At 36.2% G+C, this 22,191-nt stretch overlaps 1 protein-coding gene across 1 annotated transcript in view; it reads right to left on the reverse strand.

Annotated features, from left to right (window-relative positions):
* Window positions 1–22,191, reverse strand: part of LOC124630994 — a 133,487-nt gene that overhangs the window by 78,562 nt on the left and 32,734 nt on the right. The window contains exon 2 of the mRNA XM_047165061.1: window positions 21,635–21,943. Coding sequence (XP_047021017.1) covers window positions 21,635–21,943 — 309 coding nt within the window. The remainder of the gene's footprint in view (window positions 1–21,634; window positions 21,944–22,191) is intronic.

Here is a 22,191-nt window from a genome sequence, read left to right on the forward strand (position 1 = left end):
AAGTTTGCTGTTAAGTTTGGTACAAAATAAACATTAGAAATTGTCTTTACATTACCATTTCTCATTTGTACATGAACTGTCCCTTGTCCAGCAGTTAATAACTTGTCACCATTGGCTACTTTCACTTCCAATGTTTTATCATTCACAAAATCACTCAAGACTGATCTGTCACGACACATATGGCCTGTTGCACCACTATCGATGTACCATGATGTACTATTGATGTTTGCTGAAAGTGCGGTAAGTAATGCCTTCGAATTATCTGTATTTGTTTTAGGATTCTTCTTGTTTACATTCTTCGGGCAATCCTTGATAAAATGTCCCGTCTTTCTGCACTTGAAACAAACAGGAGGCCGTTTGCGTGCAACTACAGCTAGAGCACTCTCAGTCCTCTCAGTCTTGTCATCTCTTCGGATGTTTTCCTGCAACAGTTTCCCTTTGACTATCTCGCTTGACAATTTTACATTTGAATTTTCCATTGCCATAATCAGTGGGTCATAGTCCGCAGTAAGTCCGCTCAACATGATGACTGCTACGAAGTCGTCTTCCAGAGGCGACCCTATCTCGCTCAGCTGTTGTGCCATTTCCGTGATTCTGTTTAAATATGCTTCCATGTTCTCATTCTCACTATCAGACAGTTTGGTCGCGAACAGCGTTCGTAGTAGACCAAGTCTCCGGCATAAACCCTTATCCTCGTATGCTTTCTGCAAATTTGTCCACGCTTCGTGTGCAGTCTTCGCGTTTCTAATGTGTGGTATCGCTGTTGGCTGTACATTCAATGCAATTTTAGCCAGCGCTTTATGTGATTTCTTGTTATCTTTGCCATCGTCCGATTCAACGCAGTCCCATAACTCTTCGTGTACCAAAATCATTCGCATCATGAATTTCCACGAGCTATAGTTCTCGATGCCTTTAAGTTTCTCAATAGAAACAAAATTTGAGGATCCAGAACCCGACGAGGCAGCCATGTTTTTTTCTTTAGTGGACATTTAGAAAATATCCATGAACCGGTCTCAGAAATCTCGCGAAGTACGTGAAAATATATTGATATAATTTATCAACAATATCCCTGGGCCCATAACCTGATGGGTTATGGGCAGAAAACAAACGATATTTTAGGATGACCAGGGATTTAATACAATTAAAGTAAATACAGTATTGTCATGATGCCGGCAGAACACAGAAAGGCAGAAACAATTCCATAGAGTGACGTTTTTACAGAAATGTCAAACTCGAATGACATAATAGTTTGCGTTTACAAATAAACTTCAACAACTTTAACCTTGGCTAAACAAAATTTTCATATTTTTTTTTTCTTCCGAAGTTACTTATAAAGGTGTGATTTTCTGTGTAAATATTAATAATAGGCCGATCAACTAATATAAGTACAACATTCAAATGTACAGTTTTGACAAATAGATTGCGTGTCGTAATATTTTACATCTTGAATTCACAAAATTAATCATATCTTTTGATAGAGTGAATCGATTTCGATGAAACAAAAACTAAGTAATACCCCAAGTTACGTAGAATTTTTGTATATAAGCATTGTCTGCATTTAATTCGTAGATTTTACGTGAATCCCGAACAAACAAACAGATAAACAGACAAACAGACAAAAATGACAAAAATGATTGAAATGGGTTCTGTTAGTTATCCTTTAAAATGCTGGCTATTTTTTTTGTCAATTTCTTCAATGTACAAAAATTACTTTTCTACAGATTTATTATATGTATAGATATAGATATAGATTAAGTTATACTATATTTTTATTAACTTAATATAATGATAATATGTACTCATTCCTTAGGAATGAGTACATATTATCATATTATTATATTATATTATTTATTCGGAATTGTGTACTTTTTACGTGTGTTAAAATTACTGGAAGTTTTGATTACGAATACCTCGAATAGCATGCCATTTCGTAAATCCACAAACATACTGTATTCGTGGGATAATCCACTGCGCCATCCCCACGCCGCATAATAAACGATAATTCAAATGAATATGCTGAAATTATTCACATTTTTTGTTCCTTGGCCTGGAGGATTTTGAATTTTTATGAGCAAATGTGAAAGTAACGTGAGACAAAAATATGAATGTGCGCAATATTTTAATACGTATCAAATACCTATTATAAATTGTCGTCTTGTTGCATTTTAATAAGACTTTGTATTATTTATAATTCGAGGACGGGATTTCATCTGCCCATAAAATTAATGCTGAATACGTACTCCATTTATCTTGTAGAAAATGTATATACTGATGCGCGTATCAAAAACCTTCCAGTTTACTAAAAACAGTTCAGCGAAGTTTAGTAGTCTCTTGAAAAATACCTTCAACAAAGTATTGTCTCCCGCTTTTCATTCTACGTGAAATATTTAAAGTAATATGAGAAGCATCACTTTACTATTTTGCATTCACATCGCAAGGTGTGACGCAAGCCGAGCGTATAAAGATCGCCGTTTGTAGGTACTTGCTTTTCTGTATCTAGCCCGCTTGGGACCTGCTATGAAAATGTGGAAGCATGACTATAAATTCACATCGTATTGCCTACCATTATGCTCGCACGCTTCGTGTTAGTTCAAGCAACGGAGGAAGGAAAAGTAGCGGAGATACCTTAAGGAAGGTAGGTCAAGCAATGTTTGGCTTCCTTGTCAAATCAAAGTCAATCTATCAAAAATTGGTCTTGATTGATTGGTGATTTTATTTTGATAATAATGGGCGATTTCCATAGAAGGCGTGTTATCTAATAACGTTTATCGCGTCGTTCCCCGAACACCTGCATTTTGCTACGCTACTTTCTTAAGAGAATTTGCGTTATAACATCTCCGCTAGTCATTTTGTTCTCCATATTTCGTGCTTTCTCGGGCGTTTCCGCTCAATTTCTTCTCACTTCTACTTGTACACTGCCAAGGCCCCGTATGTAGGTCGTAAGTAGCGCAGATTAGAATACTGTTTCTATGCTTAGTGGTATTGTAGTGACCGCTCGGAGAAGCCGTATGTTGAACGGCTTATGGGCTAAGACATGACGTGATGTTATGAGTTCAAATAGACCTGTTGAGTTATAGTAAAACGTGTAAAAGTATTGGAAACATCTACAGCGATATACTTATGATTCGGATTCAGGGAAAGGTAAGAATATTGTGCATGTCAGATAATGACGAAAATATCCCACGTCTCAATGAATATTGTTATCATTATAGATTGAAGACAATAAGGCACCTCCAAAATGTTCTTCCCTAAAAAAATACTGATCAGGTAATCTTGTTCATCATCCAATCACACGTTCGATAGTCATCTCGGACAACCTTATCGAGCCCATAATCTTGACGACCGTCGCACGACCGTCGCACGACTAACGCCATTCCACCCTTTGCACCAGCCATGTGTCAACACAACACACTGCCCCCGACTCCAGCCCTTTAAAGCCAAGCCATTTACGACCGGCCAAGTCAGTTATATGCCACCATAAAACTCGCCTTGAGTCAGAAAACAGAAACATTTCCTTCGGTAAAAGGAATTTTACAGTTTATGGTGGAAGCGGTCTATTAAAGAGCTTTCAGAAAATATATTTTTTATGGCATTATGATATTTTTTTGTTGCTCTATTATTGAGTTAGGTGACCCGTTAGTGGTTCGTTTTGCCATTCGTTTTTTTTATTATGTTTTAATAGTTTGTATTTCAAGCTACATTTTTTTTTTAATAGGGTTATGATTTAGATATGTGTCTGTGGCCAGAAACTGATAATATAAATACAGCATATAAAAGCATTAAGATATACGTATGAATGATAATAGAAACTTCGAAACCGTCTAAATCAATATCATTTTTATGGAGAAAAGTGAATATTAAAAACTAAAAAGCGCTTGCATGAATCCTTACGATCTCGTAAATCGGAGTCTTCACCATTTGGCCAATGCAGTCTGAGGCTGCGTTTACAGTACACTGAGGTGAACCATAAACACAGCAATATAAATAATTTAATTGCTTCATAAAATACATTGTATACTTGTAGACCAAGTAAAACAGAAGAATTTTATTATGAAGAATTTTATAGCATTATGTTTAATGATCCTCAAACTGGACGACAATTCTAAAATCATAAGTTCTAAATATCGCAAGTTCATAAAATATAACTTACATATTTAAAATTGAATTTTGTGATTGAGCTTGATAATAGAAAATAAAGCAAAAATTATACTTTCAAATGCCTTGACAAACTTTATCAAAAATCACAAGGCTTTGCAGTTGAAGAGATGTCAAAATGACCAGTACCATATCATGCTAGAACCAATGAGTACCATCGCGCACAAAATGATTTCCCTCTTAAATAGCTGACGTGTATCCGCTACACGCAATCAACATATCCACACGGCAAATTAACGAGGACAAATGGCTGACGTAATGCGTAGCCAGATCGAATCTACATACTCAAACGTATTTTGTACGTACAGGCTTGTGTAGGTGATTGTAAATTGGTGTTACAGTAGGGAAAGTTAAAATACTGATTGCTCCGAGTTGGAATTAAATGTTTTAATTTATAACATTTTAGGTTAATGGAGGAGTTAGCTGATACTTGCGGTTTGATCAGCATGCTGAGGAAACTTCTTCCCGTACCCAGATAAAGGTCCACTTCATCTTTCTCAGACTGTTGACGGTTAAAACGGTTTTAGTTGTCTTGGCGTGACAGCGCGACAGTCAGACACACAATTTTGCATGTATAATATGACTAAGGATTTCCCTTTAGCTTATTAAAAACATTGACATAGCTAATTTTAAACAAAAAAAAATCATTTGTGAATTATAATCAATGATACATTTTCGGCTTAGCTATACATAGCATCAGAAACAGAATTACCCCCAGAGAGTTCCCGGTCGAAGGATGGGAAAGCTCGTCGATAAAACCGGTACTTTATACCCTGATATCTTAGGTACTCAGGATACTTTCCTCAACACTTTATATACCCACATGTAGTACCTAACATCGTTGTTACGTAAAGACCTGTACTAAAAGGCTCATTTTTGCTTGTACTCCATAATGGGCGCTCTTTCGTGAATTTTTGCTGGAATTTTGAGGGCGGTCGACTTAAACTGTAATACTTGAAGTGAATTGCAGTAGATAGGCTTGATGCGATCTTCAAATGGGGGTATGTGGCTGCAGTTTCGTTTTAAGCTGTATATTTTTGAAGGAATAAGGATCTAGTCGTTTTGGGAATGAAGCACAGCCGGTTTTCTTTATTGAACACTTAAACTACCAAGCAACATTAACTAAAGACTAGGTACCTTACCCGGCAGTGCCTGGAGTATCTATGTCTTTCAAGAATCAATGTATTTCTGAAAATCAAAAAGGAATCGGTGCACCATGATTAAGGTTTATCACCAACAGCAAATAGACTGACGAAGAGGACTGTATTTTACAAAAAAGGTAAATTAAAGTAACAAAACAAAAAATAATTTCACATCTACATTACACCAAACTATCACTCTCCTCCCAGCTAAACAACAGCTCTAACTATCAACCTAGGCAATTCAGTCCCTAGTGTCCGTAAATAGGCATTCACCGTGTTCCCGACAAGGAACTAACGGCTGTCCATATTACGGACACGGGGTCACCAGCTATGATAATTGGATTAAGCCAGGACACGCGACCGACCGCGCAACAAAGCGTTCTTTCGATCCTTTAGACCGGCCAATAGGATTATTCGCGCGGATTTGAACTCGTGCCCCATATATTGACTTGAGTGTTAGAGGAAGGCATATTTAATCATGGCGCTGTCTTTTTTTTTGTTCTGCTTTTTTTTTCATTGAATGTATAGCGGCTCAGTGGGTCTTCTGCTGTGTGAAATATGTGCCCGTTTTATACGGCCTTTGGTGTAATTTAAAGAATGTACATAGTTTGTTTTTTTATGGTATGTTTAGGCGATTTATACTAAAAAGATATAATGACAAGAAAACTCCGAAATTAAGTATTATACTGATGGTTTTAATGTTAAAATCACGGTTATTTACGCAAATTAAATTATGTTTGTATGATAACATCTCTTTCTACAAACTATCTATGACTCCCTTTAGAAGCATTATGTATTTGTATAGCTTTGCTACTACATTATATCGGCTACGCCCTCACAAAAACAACCACTAAGCCTTCTTATAGATCAAGTAACTTACGGAATGCGTAATCGAGACGATCAGTTATTAGGACTAATCAGAATTTTCGGGTTCCTTATCAAATCGAAACCAATCTGTCAAGGATCGTTTTTTATTTGGTGGAGCTAGTAACCTTACTCGTCCCCTAAATACACGCGTCTTAGCGCGCTGCATTTTTTTACCTTATGTCATCTCCGCTAGTAATTTTGTTCTCCACATTGTGTTACTACGGACTATCGCGCAACTACAAAGTGCTACGAATATCTGCTACGCTACGCTACGTATGTTCCCGTAGCAACTATGGTATTTACAGCTTCATATGTATTGCAGTGAGATTTCGGACTTAGAACTTTGAATGTACGGTAACCGCATGTGCACTGAATATACGACTGGTTCTTTGTAATTACGAAAACGTTCTCTCGGTACTTTGAATGTGGTCTAGACAGTAAACGTAGCGTTCTTGGTAGATTTTAAGATTTGCATTGTTATTAAAATGTATTACATATTTAACAAGACTCTTAGACCTGGTCTCACTGGTTACCGGTAAAGTGTCAGTTAGTTATCTGATAGTTAAAGCTATCTACCAGATAAAGTCTGCTTACAATATATGCTAGTCTAGACCAGTGAAACCAAAATTATAGCTTATCTGTCAGATAAGACCTTTATCAGAGACCGCTGAAACTGGCCATGAATATATCAAGAAGATATATTATATTCATCAATCAACGAACGTACAACTTAATCTAAACTAAGATTTCCCCGTAAATGGTTAAATGAAAGTTTTAATTAAATTAACACAGAGCAAGATTAAACTAGCAGCTGGTTATCTATCGTTCAGTTAAAAGTTTCAAAAGATTAATAGCTAGTCTTGAAGTACAGTTTTAAAGCCATTGTAAATAAGATTATTTTCTTATGATGAAAAATACTGTTACAGCCTTTTTATCGTCCCACTGCTGGGCACAGGCCTCCTCTCATACGGAGAAGGATTGAGCATTAATAAAGATGAAAAATAAAAGGAAAAATAAATTAAGGGTTGTCAATGAAGTAGAAGAAATTGTCATCATACCTTCAGAACCTGGCACTATAATGTAACCATCAGGATTCTTAGGAATTCCAAGTCAAAATTATTTCCCAAGATTATTTCATGAAACTAAGTTCACGTTCTTCGTGATGCTGAATGCTAACTCATCTTGACTTTATCTCTCACACCATCTTATACTTACAAATCGTAACATGCTATGTAAGCAAAATGAAAAAAACTACATTTAATTTTTAATTGAAAAGCTATTTTCCTTCAAAAGCAAAATGGACAGCACATTATTCAATTTAATTGAAATTCACAGCCAAAACAAAAGACTATCAACACAATAGTCATCAGAAAAAGACTCGACAACACCAACACAAACAAATTGATCACTTATTTCAATCTCGAACACAAAACAACACACGGCAATTTCAACCATAACAACTGTACATACAGTTTAAATTAGCATGTACAATATTGTTGCAACTCTGTGAACTAGGTAGGTTTGCTAATTAACTGGGTCTGTACGTGCGCTTTCATGGTATTTAATGTTCCACTTTGAAAATATGTACAATCTGTGAATATGGTCGTTATAACTTGTATTGATGAGTGTAAGTTAATTATATTTAGGTAAAATATAATGTCATCCAACTGATGTTTTCAAAATATGCAACAATTTTTCAAGTATTTACTTAGAAGTGCGTTTATAGTGCGTGCATATGAAAGATTTGTCAGCTACTACAATATTCAATTTTAAAGCAACCCATTGTAACTCTTTTCACATGATATTACGAAATAAATCAACATTGTTTCATATTTATAAATTATATCCAATATGGATACAATTTATAAATATGAAACAGATATTGTGAAACAAAGTACCATTTAGCCAATCCACGATTGTTATAGAATTTAATTTACTCTGCAGAATAATTTGTAGAGATTTTTAAAAAGCAATTTATTTCATTCACTTATAGAATTTACATTTAATCAATATCGTTTCAGAGAATTGCCAAACAGAAAATAAAATTTGATTACGGCACTTAATAAAATTTTATTGAAAAAAAAAAATGTTTCTCAAATTGTTATTGGAAAAATATTCAGATTTACCAAAATAGTAAGTAAAGTTATAACTATAATTTTCTACCATCTTACCGTCTACGACTTTTTTTCTGTTGCTAAGTTTTTATATAGCTGTAAGTCTTCCATAGTGTATTGAATAAATAAATAAATAAAGAGTTGCCTTTTTACAAGGACTAAGCCATTGGTAGTACCTTAATTGCTTGCCATTTCACCCTAAACTCATCTATGCTACGTATCTCCAACTTCACCAGTACCTACAATATACCCCAAACTGTGCTGAAGACGTAAACACAATACGGTCCACACTAAACTCTTGTTTGTATTAAATTTGCATCAGTAATGAGATCTGGATAAGTATCTGCTACACTGGCAGCCACTAAACTTGGGACGTGCCAAAGTTGGCGATGAAAGCAAATTAGCCTAAAGGGTTGTTTGACCTGAATGAAAACAGTAACATAGAAGTTGGATTATAATATGAGGATTTGATGTTGTTTATGCTATAAATAGCATGCAAGCTTCAGCTCTTGGTATTATCCCTAACATAAACCTAAGCTTAATGTTTTATTTATAAGTGAACATATTATTTTTATCGGAACACACACTACAAAATCTACGATTACATTATACGTTCATACGTTACCGTAAGAAAATCGTCTACTAAACGTTGATAGCTTCATGAAATTCACTCCTCCGTCCTTTCAGATTACGAGAACACTATTCCCCGTTAATTCGCACACGTTCGCCGTTTGAATATATTGATATCGTTTTTTCATGGGCGCTGCACTAGCGAGTTTCAGCTCGAACAGATCGCACGAACCAACTACTAGTGTCTGAACGGTCACTGAAATTGCAGTGTTGCTCTCCTCGTGAATTTTACGAGTGTCCGTGACGTCATGCGTTCCCTCTGCACGTAGATAGTGCAACATGTACCACTTTAGAATCACTTTGTGAGTCCCCTCTGTGAAACTGCTTGACTAATGGCCAGAATGTTTACGATCGACCCGGTTTGGTGACGATTTTTCGATCAGACAAAACGTGATTCGATTTTGTACCTTTTCATTAAAAGTTCAGTTTCGAAAATCGATTCAGAATTTTAGAATTGATCGAAGTTTGCGATAGTCAAATGTCGATTTAAGATAAAAACTATTAGTTTAACGTAAACATCATTCATCTTATTCAAACTATCTTAAGCTTCAATTTATTTTCTCGACGTTAACATCGCATCGATATACATTTTCCCAAGTTGATTCATATTTAATTCCAACGTCTCGAGATTACACTCGCGCAGGGTAGATTGCGATTGCGGTTATTTATCTTATTACGAGCGACACAACGACCATTATCCTTTGTTTATCGCCTGGGGGCCTGGCATTGTGGCCGACGTCATTAAAACTTAATAATGGTGGATTCAATCCGCCGTAGGCCGCGTTTACCGTCCAACGACCATGTGTTTATTGTGAAAACGGGAGGAAAAACCCTTTGTGATTTCTATTTGCTCAGTTTTTTGTGGTACACAGCGCAGACAGATGGACCAGCTGGATAATTGAGTTTTTAATCTTGACGTAACGTTTCGGACGAGAATCCAAATTAAATATTCAATGTCCATGGAAATTATGTAACAATCCTCTTTCATCTTTCATCAATTCGGATTTCTGATTCATCATCCTCCGAGCCTTTTCCCAATCATGTTGGGGTCGGCTTCCAGTCTAACCGGATTCAGCTGAGTACCAGTGCTTTACAAGAAGCGACTGCCTATCTGACCTCCTCAACCCAGTTACCCGGGCAACCCGATACCCCTTGGTTAGACTGGTGTCAGACTTACTGGCTTCTGACTACCCGTAACGACTGCCAAGGATGTTCAATGACAGCCGGGACCTACAGTTTAACGTGCCATCCGAAACACAGTCCATGGTGTCTAAGATATACTTAGAAAGTACATACAAACTTAGAAAAGTTGCATTGGTACTTGCCTGACCTGGGATCGAACCCGCGCCCTCATACTTGAGAGATTGGTCCTTTACCCACTAGGCCACCACGACTTCGGATTCGGATTTCTGATTGTTGATTTATTATTTCATAACAAGACCTTATTCATTGTTTTGTTCTGCTGTCGAACTTTGCGAACTCAATTTTATAAATTGCGTGTGCCGAGAAAACATTTTTAATACCACCGATAGTGCCCATTCCTAACTTTACCTATTTTCACAAAGAGGGTAATCTTGACGTCGTGTGTTCGAGCAGAATGGGTCACATCCTTTCCGATGCGATCATGCATATTATCGGACCGATACCGCACGTTCCAATTGATGACTACCGAGAATACTTCAATCAATCTATTTATCAAAACAATTTTTATCCAATATTGCGCTTACTAAAACTTTATCGCTTATGTTAATTACAACCAGAACCTATAAAAACTTTTATACCTCCAAAATTGGATTAGCTGCCCCAAAAAAATGTACGAAATCAGGAACGGGTCCCGCAGTTTATTATTTCATTTAAGAGCCCACCTTTCGGTAAATTAGTGAGGGGAGTCGGGCTAAATTAACGAACCGCGTGATCTTATTAGCTACCTCACTCAAGCCATTAGACTGGCGCTAGCTGGGACGCTATTGTACTCTACCTGTTCAAATTTAATAGCAACCCTTTAAGGATAAATTTAGCTGGAATTGTCTCAGAATGGAAAGTGCGTTTAGTGTGTCATTAGTGTACGGAACTAAGCACTAATTATGCAGGCATTAGTTGCTACAAATTGCTACTATGTGTGTGTTGATGGTCAATGTGTGCTATTACGGGGTACGGAACCAATTCGCATTAGGAAATGCTGTGGCTGCTAATTGAGCTATGAGCTTAGCATGAGCCCGTCATCAGCCTAACAATATTGTATTTTGCGATACAAATGCGCAATGCAGCAACAGCGTAAATACTCGAAAGAAACTGTCCCTGAAACTGCGAACTAGGTTACATGTTATTAAAGACCAAAATCGCTTAACAGTTCACAAAGTATATTTCCAAGATGAAAAATATGAAGTTTTCCAAGTAAACACGTCAAGTGTCGGCGGAGTTGAAATTAGTTGGCGTACTCCTATTGAAGGCTGTGGGAGAACAACAAAGGAGCAAAATAACGTGCTATCTACCCAAGTGCAGGTCAGGCCGGTTTTATATTTTTTTGCTGTTAAATTAGGTACTTTAAAACGGCAGAAGCAGGGGGTTATTTTAAGTTTAGATGTTAGAAAGGATATTTTGTTAGACATTTTGTCGCCTTCATAATATTGTCTTGAAAAAAACCTTTCCATGGTCGAATGCCTCCAAACTTCAAACAGTCATCATACAGGACAAGTAGAAATCAAACTTATTTTAATTTTTAAACTGTACAAATATAACTCATGCATGTCACCATGCAAGTTATGCGACCACCCGAATGACAGGTGCCTTTCTGCCTTACATAAAAATGTCTGTGCATAAAAATTCCCAAGTAAAACACCCTTTTTAGGGTTCCGTACCTCAAAAGGAAAAAACGGAACCCTTATAGGATCACTTTGTTGTCCGTCTGTCTGTCTGTCTGTCTGTCTGTCTGTCAAGACCCTTTATCTGAAGAACGCGTGGACGTATCAAGCTGAAATTCACATGAAATACTCAGGTCTATTGTCCCTTTAAGCTGTGAAAATATCAAACTTCTAAGCCACGCCAATCAGAAGATACAGCCGATTATGTCGATATTTTCAACAAATTTTCGACACTCGCAAAGGAATCAAAACCTACAGGATTCTTCCCGTAAACTCAGAATCTTGAAATTTGGCATGAAGCATTGTCATATAATGCAAATGTAGGAAAAATTGCGAAAATCACATTTTTTTAGTTATATAATATAATAAACATATTTTAATAAAATGAAACTTACTACCTTATTTCTCACGAACGAGTAAAGGTATCAAATTGAAATTTATACCTTTAAGCAGTGAAAAAATCAAACTTCTAACTTAACGCGATCAAAAGATACAGCAGTTTATACCGACACCTTAGACGAATTTCCGTCACACGCTAGGGAATCAAAACCTACAAGGTACTTCCCGTGAACTCAGAATCTTGAAATTCGGCACGAAGCAACGTTATATAGTACAGATAAAGGAAAAATTGCGAAAATGATAAATTTGAAGTTACATAAAATATTAAAATATTATTTTTGCATACATGACATAAAATATTTTTTTAATAATTATAAACTTACTGCCTACCCTTTTTCACATGAACGCGTAGAGATATTAAAGTTGAAATTCATATCTAACACTTCTTAAATCTTATTGCCTCTAAACTGTGAAAAATTCTAAATCATTCAAAGGTCATTGGGCACCTTAGTGTGGAAACCATTGCCACGGCGGACATGAACGAAATATGGCACAGTATAATGATATAAGGCTCTGATTTACTATGGCATTAGTCGCATCAATGTGCACCATGGGAATCTAGAAAAAAATAGGTTTAAACATCAAATATTTTCCTCATTTCAATGGGGAATTTAAACGACCAAGTTTGACGGATTTGAGAAATCATTTCTTTGTAGTGAAAGAGTATACTCGCCGTTTATTTCCATTGTCATCAGGTCAGGATCTGATGATGGAAATCCTCAGAAATCGAGGGCAACTATCAGAAATTGTAGGCATGCATAGGGTTAAAACTTCATTCTCAGATGTATGTCTGGTGATACTATCAAACAGTGAAGGTTTAGAGCTTATCTGATGATGGAGACATGAGAAAGTCGAGAGAACTCGGTATGTTTTAGTTACGTCGTGTTTGGGCTTATATTATTCGTATTGACGAGAACTTTTCACAAAAGTTAAAAATAAAAACTTTTTACAAAAAAAAACAACTTCTAAAACAACAAGAAAACTGTTTATATTCATCGGTCTAGATCTCGGTGGTTAAATAAATATAGATGCATCCTCTAGACACCGACTTCTAGACCGATGCACCTAACATCTTTTTAATTTCTTTCTTGCTTTTGTTTTCTTGTTGCTTTTTTATATGTTTGAAGTTGGATTTGTTTGTAAAATGCTACAAAATAAAATAAAGCCGACTTTATAAAACAAAGAAAGGGACAGAATTACACTTTTGTCAAGGCTCTAGAAACGTAAAGCCAGCAGCCCCGAATCCTACTCTCTAGCAGTCGTTGTTACAATTCGACAGTTACAAGTCGTCAGGCAGTTTCGAAAAAAACCTGAAACGATTAATCCCTCAAAAATAAAAGATCCCATTAGTAGTGAATTCGCATCACCTAAAATAAAATAAGCTCCAACACAAGGTTACGTTATAAATTGTAAAGGAGTTCCCATAACTATATCTGATCTTTGCTATCGATCCCACAATGGCAGTCAAACCTATCTATGTGGAAGACTTTCTCTTCGCCAATACGAATAAAATAAGCCCAAACACGTGGTAGTTGCAACATACCGTTCAGGAGTTCCCTCGACTCTCTGTAGTCTCCATAATCAAATCAGCTCCAAACCTTCACTGTTTACCAGTACCCTCAAAAATACACTCACATGTCTGGTTTTGACTCGATGCGTGCCTACAATATTCAAGAGTTGCCCTGGATTTCTCAGGGTTCACAGATCCTCATCAGATCTTGGTCATCCGAATTGGCATCTTCCTTCTTTATGAAAAACATTGCAACCTGTACAATCCTCTGAAACTGCTTGTCTTTTATATTTTTCAAACGATCCTGGACATTCGTCTCCATGGAATTTTAATAAAATATTTATATTCAAAGAAACGTCATACCATTCTCCACGATTTAAAACTACTTTGATTAATGTCCGCCACTTTTTACAAAGCGGGTCAGATATGCCCAATGACCTTTAGGACATAATTAGTTATTTTCAATCAGATTTCTGAATGATGACTATAAAATGTTGTATATAAATAACTTTAATAAAATAACTTTTACAAGGTACTGGCCTACTATTTTAGTTATATTATAAAATAAAAAATATTAACTATTTTGACTCTCACGAAATTACCATAACTATGATTGTTCTAAACTGAACGGTTGGCGCGAGACTCACTTTTTATCTATACAGGATTTGTACGGAACCCTCGGTGCGCGAGTCCGACTCGCACTTGGCCGGTTTTTATTTAATACCATTTCAAATACTAGAATATTAAATCAAAAAGTCAACCTAACACTATTGCAAGTAGAACAGATCTTGGCAGAAATGCGGACTGAATTGAATTGGGACCACCGCCGTGTAGCCGCGTTCCCAAACTCAATTATTATATTGTCTAGTACTCGTGTACGGAACCTGGGTCCGTGACACGTGGCCATATTTGTGGTTCCATTAGGAATATGTTATTATGCAATGTAATAGGATTTTTCTATTAGTGTAAAAGAACAATCACGGATTTCAATTTAGGAGCAGTTTCAGCCGCGTTCCAAGGTAACTAGGTACTTTCCGTGGCAGGATAAAAAGCCTATGCCTTTTCACAGTGTCTGAAATTATAGTTTTAATTTGGTTCAGTAGTTTTGGACGAAATATATTAAATAAGATAATACTGACAGGGAGTCAGTATTAATGAGGATTTTACGTAAATGACAAAAACGAGATCCAGTCAGACACCGGAAACGTCACCACTAAAATTTATACCTGAATCCTCACCATAGCCACATTCGCTTTCACAAAAAAGTATAAAGCCATCAACAGAACCATTGAAAAGGCGTACCTCCCATAAATAAGGGGGGAAAAATCCGACATTCAAATTCCATCCCTGTCCTGTGTTCCTGTGTGTGTGTACCTTCTTTTACTGCAATGTTTTGACATTGCAGTAAAAGAAGGTAGAACCATAGATACTATTAAGATATTGCTGTTACGAAGTATTACGCGAATCTTTTTCAATAAAATCGAATTCAAAGTCTGCTATTAGTCTTCAAAGAGGTGCGGGTCGACTGAGGGAAGTTTCAAGATTAGTTGCGTTTTCTTATATCCGATTGAAAGGATTTGTTGGGAGTAATAGAGGTCAGTTTAATGTGAAGCTTTTAGTAGGAATCCTTGCTACAATGTCTTTAGAAGCTGGTGAGATGGTAGCTCTTTGTATTTATATTTTAGTATATAGAGTTTTACTTGCTGGGTGTAATTTGGTTACTGAAACTAATAAAACTTTGGTGGAAAATAATAAAATAATGCTGCAATAATTTATACCTAAACTTGAATTTCGAGTAATCAGAACATAAAATTGTAATACAAAATCCTAGGAATTTCAAATTAGTGCATAAGCTGTAGCTTTGTACTCGATTTGTACGCAACTAATCCTGGTAATGTAACTATCGATATGCGGTTATCCGCCTCTCTATAAGAGTACCGCTCACTGCACAGTAAGTAGTTTGTTTGGGCTCCTAAAGCCATGTATTCACTGAGAAACAATTGTTTATAAACACTGTTTCAGAAACAAAATCTACGTGTTTCTGAAACAAATAATTTTGTTTCAGAAACATATAATTTTGTTTCTGTAAACACTACTGGCCTTACTACAAAAACTTTAAACCCTGTTTTACACTTGTCTAATAAAATTTTGGCTGCAAAATGAACCAGATGTCAACGTCATAATTTGTCATTTTTTTAGACAAGGCATAAACTGACGTTTAAAAGTTTTTGTGGTAAGGCGGCAAGTGTTTATCGAATGTTTCTGTGCTCCCCACCCGTGGCGGGGAGCACAGAAACAAATCAGTTGCGCAACATATGGATACAAGTGTGGACGCGTGTTTCATTTGTTTATAAACGCCAAATAAATGTCTTCATAGCAAGTAATTTCTCTTTTCTTTTTCTTTTTACTAGAAATGGACTTATGCAAATAAATGTAGGCACCACACAACAACACTACTTCCTCGGGCGACATATTGTAAACATCTGACGGTGTGGACTGCAGTTTCCGAAACATTGTTGCTGTAAACATCTACGTGATGTTTCAGAAACTGTGTATCTGAAACATTGTTTCCCAGTGAATACATGGCTTTAATCAGTAATGAATGGTAGTAGGTACGGACATTACAAAAATCAGGTATTTAGTCGTCTCAGACCGACTGAAAACTTTGACTGGAATCAAGGTTTTTGCCAATCATCGGGTCAACTGTCGACCGACTGTTTGGTTCGACTGTTAGTCTACAGTGTCCAGTTACTGCTAAAGTTTCGAAGCAATTGCATTAATCCCTAAAACAACAATGAAATACGATACGATAATCGCATAAATATTAATTAAATCTTGCAGTAGAGCGTTAATTGAACAAACGTCACGTTTATCAGTCGTTGGGCAGAGATTAAACTCCAACCATAGGAATTTAATACTGCACAGAGTATTTCCATTAAACTACCAGTTAACAGTGTTACGGTATTAAACTGACGTGTTAGTGCTGTATGCGTTTGTTGAAAGGGGAGGCACGCTTGGATTCCGATGAAGCATCTTTGAGCATCAGTTGTGTGTGTAGCTACTTGATAGAAACGTGTTAAGGCTGATACAATAATAATACTAGTAAATCTATACTATACTAATATTATAAAGAGGAAAACTTTGTTTGTTTGTTTATTGTAATGGATAAACTCAAAAACTACTGGACCGATTTTAAATATTCTTTCACCATTAGAAAGCTATATTATCTGCGAGTAACATAGGCTATATTTTATCCCATATGGACTAGGGTAAACTCGTTAGAGATGGCCATACGGGAGAGATGGCCAATCGAATTATTTTTGGCATGCATAGCTAGTTGACGCTACAATGCAGTCAGTACACCGCAAGCCACGCTCGGGAACACAGTGCGACGACGCTGCTGCGCGTATTTATGTTAAAAAGTAAGTAAATAAACTTTTATTTTACAGGGTATTGCAAAAATTGTATAGTGTGGTCATATATTATCATGTAGTACCACTTCTTATTGCATTTTTTAAATGTTTGCTTAGTTTATTATGTTTATCAAATGTTAACGTCTATTCTAACCTCAAAATGGCGCCTGCTAATGTTTAACTAAATCAAAAATTTGATATGGCCATCTCACCCGCACAAAAAGGAGAGATGGCCACATAAATTCAGGTTGAGATAGCCATATTATTTTTTGTTATTTGAAGTGATATTAATACGTTTAATGTTTTGTTACAGATGCCAAATAAGTATCAGAGAAAAGCCATAGCCACTCGTGGTTGTTGGAATGAAGATTCACTAAAAATCCCAAGATAAGAAGACTGATACCAATAAGAATAGAAAACGGAAAGCTGTAAAGCGTAATAGCGAAAGCAGTTCTGATCTCAGTGAACCAGTGTGATACATCTGACGAAGAAGATCATCATCCTCCAAGCCTTTTCCCAATCATGTTGGGGTCGGCTTCCAGTCTAACCGGATTCAGCTGAGTACCAGTGCTTTACAAGAAGCGACTGCCTATCTGAACTCCTCAACCCAGTTACACGGGCAACCCGATACCCCTTGGTTAGACTGGTGTCAGACTTACTGGCTTCTGACTACCCGTAACGACTGCCAAGGATGTTCAATGGCAGCCGGGACCTACAGTTTAACGTGCCATCTGAAACACAGTCATTGGTGTCTAAGATATACTTAGAAAGTACATAAAAACTTAGAAAAGTTGCATTGGTACTTGCCTGACCTGGGATTGAACCCGCGCCCTCATATTTGAGAGGTTGGTACTTTACCCACTAGGCCATCACGACTTTTACGATCTGACGAAGAAGATAAAGAAAACTGCGCTGGATCCGGAGAAAATTATCATAAGACTCGTCTTGTGGAAGAGTGGCTCCAGTGTCTTACCTATTTGTGACAGGTGCATGAAAACTGTACCGAGTTTGATGATATGTGCTCCAAATGTGGACAGAAGAAGAAAAAAGAAGCTACACGAGCCGAATTTCAGGGGAAGGGAAAGGGAAAAGGGAAGTCAAGTACTGGTCATCTATCCCGTATAGCTATGGCCAACTTACCCTGAAGCCCCGGGAGAGATGGCCAATTCTATTTTTTTTTAGAAATTGTTTTTTAATATGTTTCTGAATTGTAAAAAAATATTTTTCGTTGATTTTTACAAGAGTAATAACTGTTAATTATGATAAGAATAAAATAATGATTATAACAACACTTTTTCTTTTTTTTATTATGTCTAGATAAAACTATGGCCATCTCTAACGAGTTTACCCTATATTTCATAGGCTATATTTTTACTTGAGGATGCCGTGTAACAAAATAAATAAGAACAATCAAAAAACAAAATACTCGATACAAAACAAAAAACTACCGTAAACGTAGTCCATAAATCATTAGCCAACGACAGAGTTTAAATCAAAGAGGGAGAATAAATTTCCATTAGCCGACCATGAGATATTCTGGCCGAAGTAGCGGCCGGGCCGGCCGAGATTGCTGCAAAAACTCGCTAGGCGGAGAATATATTTACTGCGATATAGAAAAGTTATAGATAGAGTGCAAATGTAGGGTTGGCAAGAAATAGAGGGACTTTGAAAGTGTTGCATTTTTTCACCAGTTTTGTGTCTATTGTTCATGATTGTATTGTATGAGGTGACAGGCCAAAAGTGTAGTATCTTGCATTAGATTATAAATAAGTTCAAGGTAATTTCTGAAAGAGTATTTTATGTACAGCAACAAAATAAGGTATTATTTACCTACTATTACCATGAACAACAAATCTATGTAGACTTCAAAGTGGAAAGAGAATTAACTAATAAATTCTTAACCCTGTAACGCAACTCTAGTAAGCCCTTTCTGTTTCCATCTAAAGAAATTTTTATATGCTTTTGGTACATGCGTTTATTTAAGATACAGTATATGTCATTTTAAGTAGGGTTAATTAAGTCATATTGCTAAAGATACTTGCTCTTTTATCTAAGACCAATTTGACAAATTAAATTGAAAGAAAAAAATAACAGAATGTCAAATACGCATGCACGATAGAAAGTAATCCCATATCGTACTTCGTCGCACGTATGTTGAGCTCTTAAGCTCTGACAGGTTATCAGGTGCAAGTCGGTTTTAAAGTACTGGCAAAGAGTTTGTAAGTTTACACAGGATTTCAATGTACTGTTTTTTTTAATGTTTTTGTTAAATTATTATTATTTTTTAGTTTGACCTTTCTCCAGCGAGAGCACATATTCCTACCTATCTGCTTCTATAACTCATGTTTCTCTACTACTATTATATATTATACTACTACTACTGTTAAAATTCACTTACAGGTATAAAGAGACTGCTCATACCTCTCTTTGATACCTGTGGTTCCTAACTTATCATTATTTCGTTTCGTTTCCTTAACAATTCTGGACAAATACTTTTCCTTCTAGTTAAATCTGTGGACTTTGATAAAACTTCACATTTCTCTGAAGAAGAAAAATAATATTTTCTGAGATAATTTTCTAATCAAAACCCATTAGACCATTAGACTTAGAATCTCCAAGAAAGCCGTTTGGAATCGTATAAGGAAACTGGATCCCCTAACCGACGCTCTTGTATACGGAAATTGTGCATCTTACTTCCCTATCTCGCTGTTTCCTAACAATTAATTCCTTACGAATTCCGAGAAACACTTAAATTTCCTTTGGGAACATTATTTAACAAACCTTTGTTCTGTATCTTTGTTAGTTTCCGCGTATTAATATCTACAAATCTACTCTATTAATGTTCTTAAGTTAATCGAGCGAGAACTTTTGGAGACAAGAATTTATCTCTGTAGTGAAAAGTATGCCTAAGTCTACACACTTTAAGGTTCGATATAAATTACTAACGATTACGCATTTAGAATTCTTAAATGTTAACTTCAAGGCTAGAATTCTATCAAACCCAAAATGAGAAATATTTTACGTAGAAACGTTTATTTCAAGATCTTCAAATATCCAAGTAACCATACACTTATTGAAATAGCTTTCAAACTACTTTCGTAAAATAGTAACTAAGGAAACTTTTGGCAAGAATAGTCTGGAATTTTAGCACGAGTTCAAATAGACCTTTCTCCAATATAATCCTAAAAGTTTATAGCAGTAATAACACTTGAGCCGATCTCGAATAAATTCGTTGTTAAACAATCTCTTCATCTTGAAATTTTAAGTCTTTTCTCTTAACGTTTGTACACAAAAACCTTTATCTAAAGATTTATCAAGTCATCCTCCGAGCCTTTTTCCCAATCATGTTGGGGTCGGCTTCCAGTCTAACCGGATTCAGCTGAGTACCAGTGCTTTACAAGAAGCGACTGCCTATCTGACCTCCTCAACCCAGTTACCCGGGCAACCCGATACCCCTTGGTTAGACTGGTGTCAGACTTACTGGCTTCTGACTACCCGTAACGACTGCCAAGGATGTTCAATGACAGCCGGGACCTACAGTTTAACGTGCCATCCGAAACACTGCCAATGGTGTCTAAGATATACTTAGAAAGTACATACAGACTTAGAAAAGTTGCATTGGTACTTGCCTGACCTGGGATCGAACCCGCGCCCTCATACTTGAGAGATTGGTCCTTTACTCACTAGGCCACCACGACTTTTTACTAGGCCACCACGACTTTTTTAAGATTATCAAGTAATAAAAGATTAAAGATTTATAAAGAGTAAAGATTTTAAAGATTTATCAAGTAATTTACACAAAATAAGTCTTTTATACTTAGGCTATGGCCTGGTGTTGTGAAAAAATATGTTTATTAGAAAATCGTGAATTCAATGAAAGTTTTAAGTTGGTCTGATACCGGACAAATACCTGATCGTTGTTACGTGTGTGCTTCAATTCATCTTCATACTGATTTATGAGTTCAAACCAACTATCGACCGACAAAATTTTGTAGTGTGTGCGTATTCTTGGACTCAAAAACTTTTGCTCAAATATTATTTTTGTAAAATTGAAAATATTTTTTGTATAAATTGTCTACTCTACGTATTCCTAGCCCATGAATTGAACATATACGCATGTATTTACATATATGGACAAACGGTACCCTTACCTTCTCTCAGCTGTTGCCGCGTCGTGTAGGAACCACTTCCTCGTGAAAATGGATTATAAAAGTGCTTAAATTTATTCTCGTGTAGAAAGGGACTATTTCTTTTTACTTAACTGTGAATGCTTTGTTTATTTATTTACGTTATTGTTTTAACATCGTAACATGTTTATTTTATTTTGTTTTTTCAATCAGGAACCTATTTTTAGGAGGAGATTAGTGAAGAAAATGGATAAGTATGTATTTGAAAGAGTTATTTTAAATGACCACACGCTTCTGAAATGTTCTTGCTTACCTATGATACCACTATAAAAAATGTGGAACTTTTCCTCAAAACTCAAGTTGGGCTTAAGTACCATTAATTGGTTTAACAGCTAGTACTAAAAATAGGTACTCACGTGTACAATGTCTCGGCTCATCAGACGAGTCGCCACAATCGTTGCTGCCATCACAATATCGATTTATCGGAATACACTTTTTATTCGTACACAGATACTCGGATATACGGCATCTCGTATCATTTCCATGTAATACAGGCAGCAGTTCAGGCTCCGGTATGTCTTTGGGACTATCTCTTTGGTAAATACTGTAACTTGGTAATATTTCTTTGGTCTTCGGTGCATCGGTGACGATAATAATATCGCAGTATGTGAGGTTGAGAAGCGTTGCAATGATAATTCCGAGGCCCAGAGCAATGTTGCTGAAACCTGGAACAAAAGAAAGGCTACATTAGGATATAGATTTTTATGAAATCAAATTATGTAATCTGATAGTAAATTACGACAGGTAAAAATCAAGTTTTTTTTTTAAGGGTTACGATAAAAATTTATCGTGGCAAAGCCTGACGTTATTTGATAGCACGGCAAATTCGCCGTTAATTAAAAAAACATGCAGTTGTCAAGAGCATTAGAAACCATAAATATACATAGGTAAATATTTATTGTGTATAACACGT

Source organism: Helicoverpa zea, chromosome 6 (genome assembly GCF_022581195.2).
Source record: "Helicoverpa zea isolate HzStark_Cry1AcR chromosome 6, ilHelZeax1.1, whole genome shotgun sequence".
Classification (NCBI taxonomy): Eukaryota; Metazoa; Arthropoda; class Insecta; order Lepidoptera; family Noctuidae; genus Helicoverpa; species Helicoverpa zea.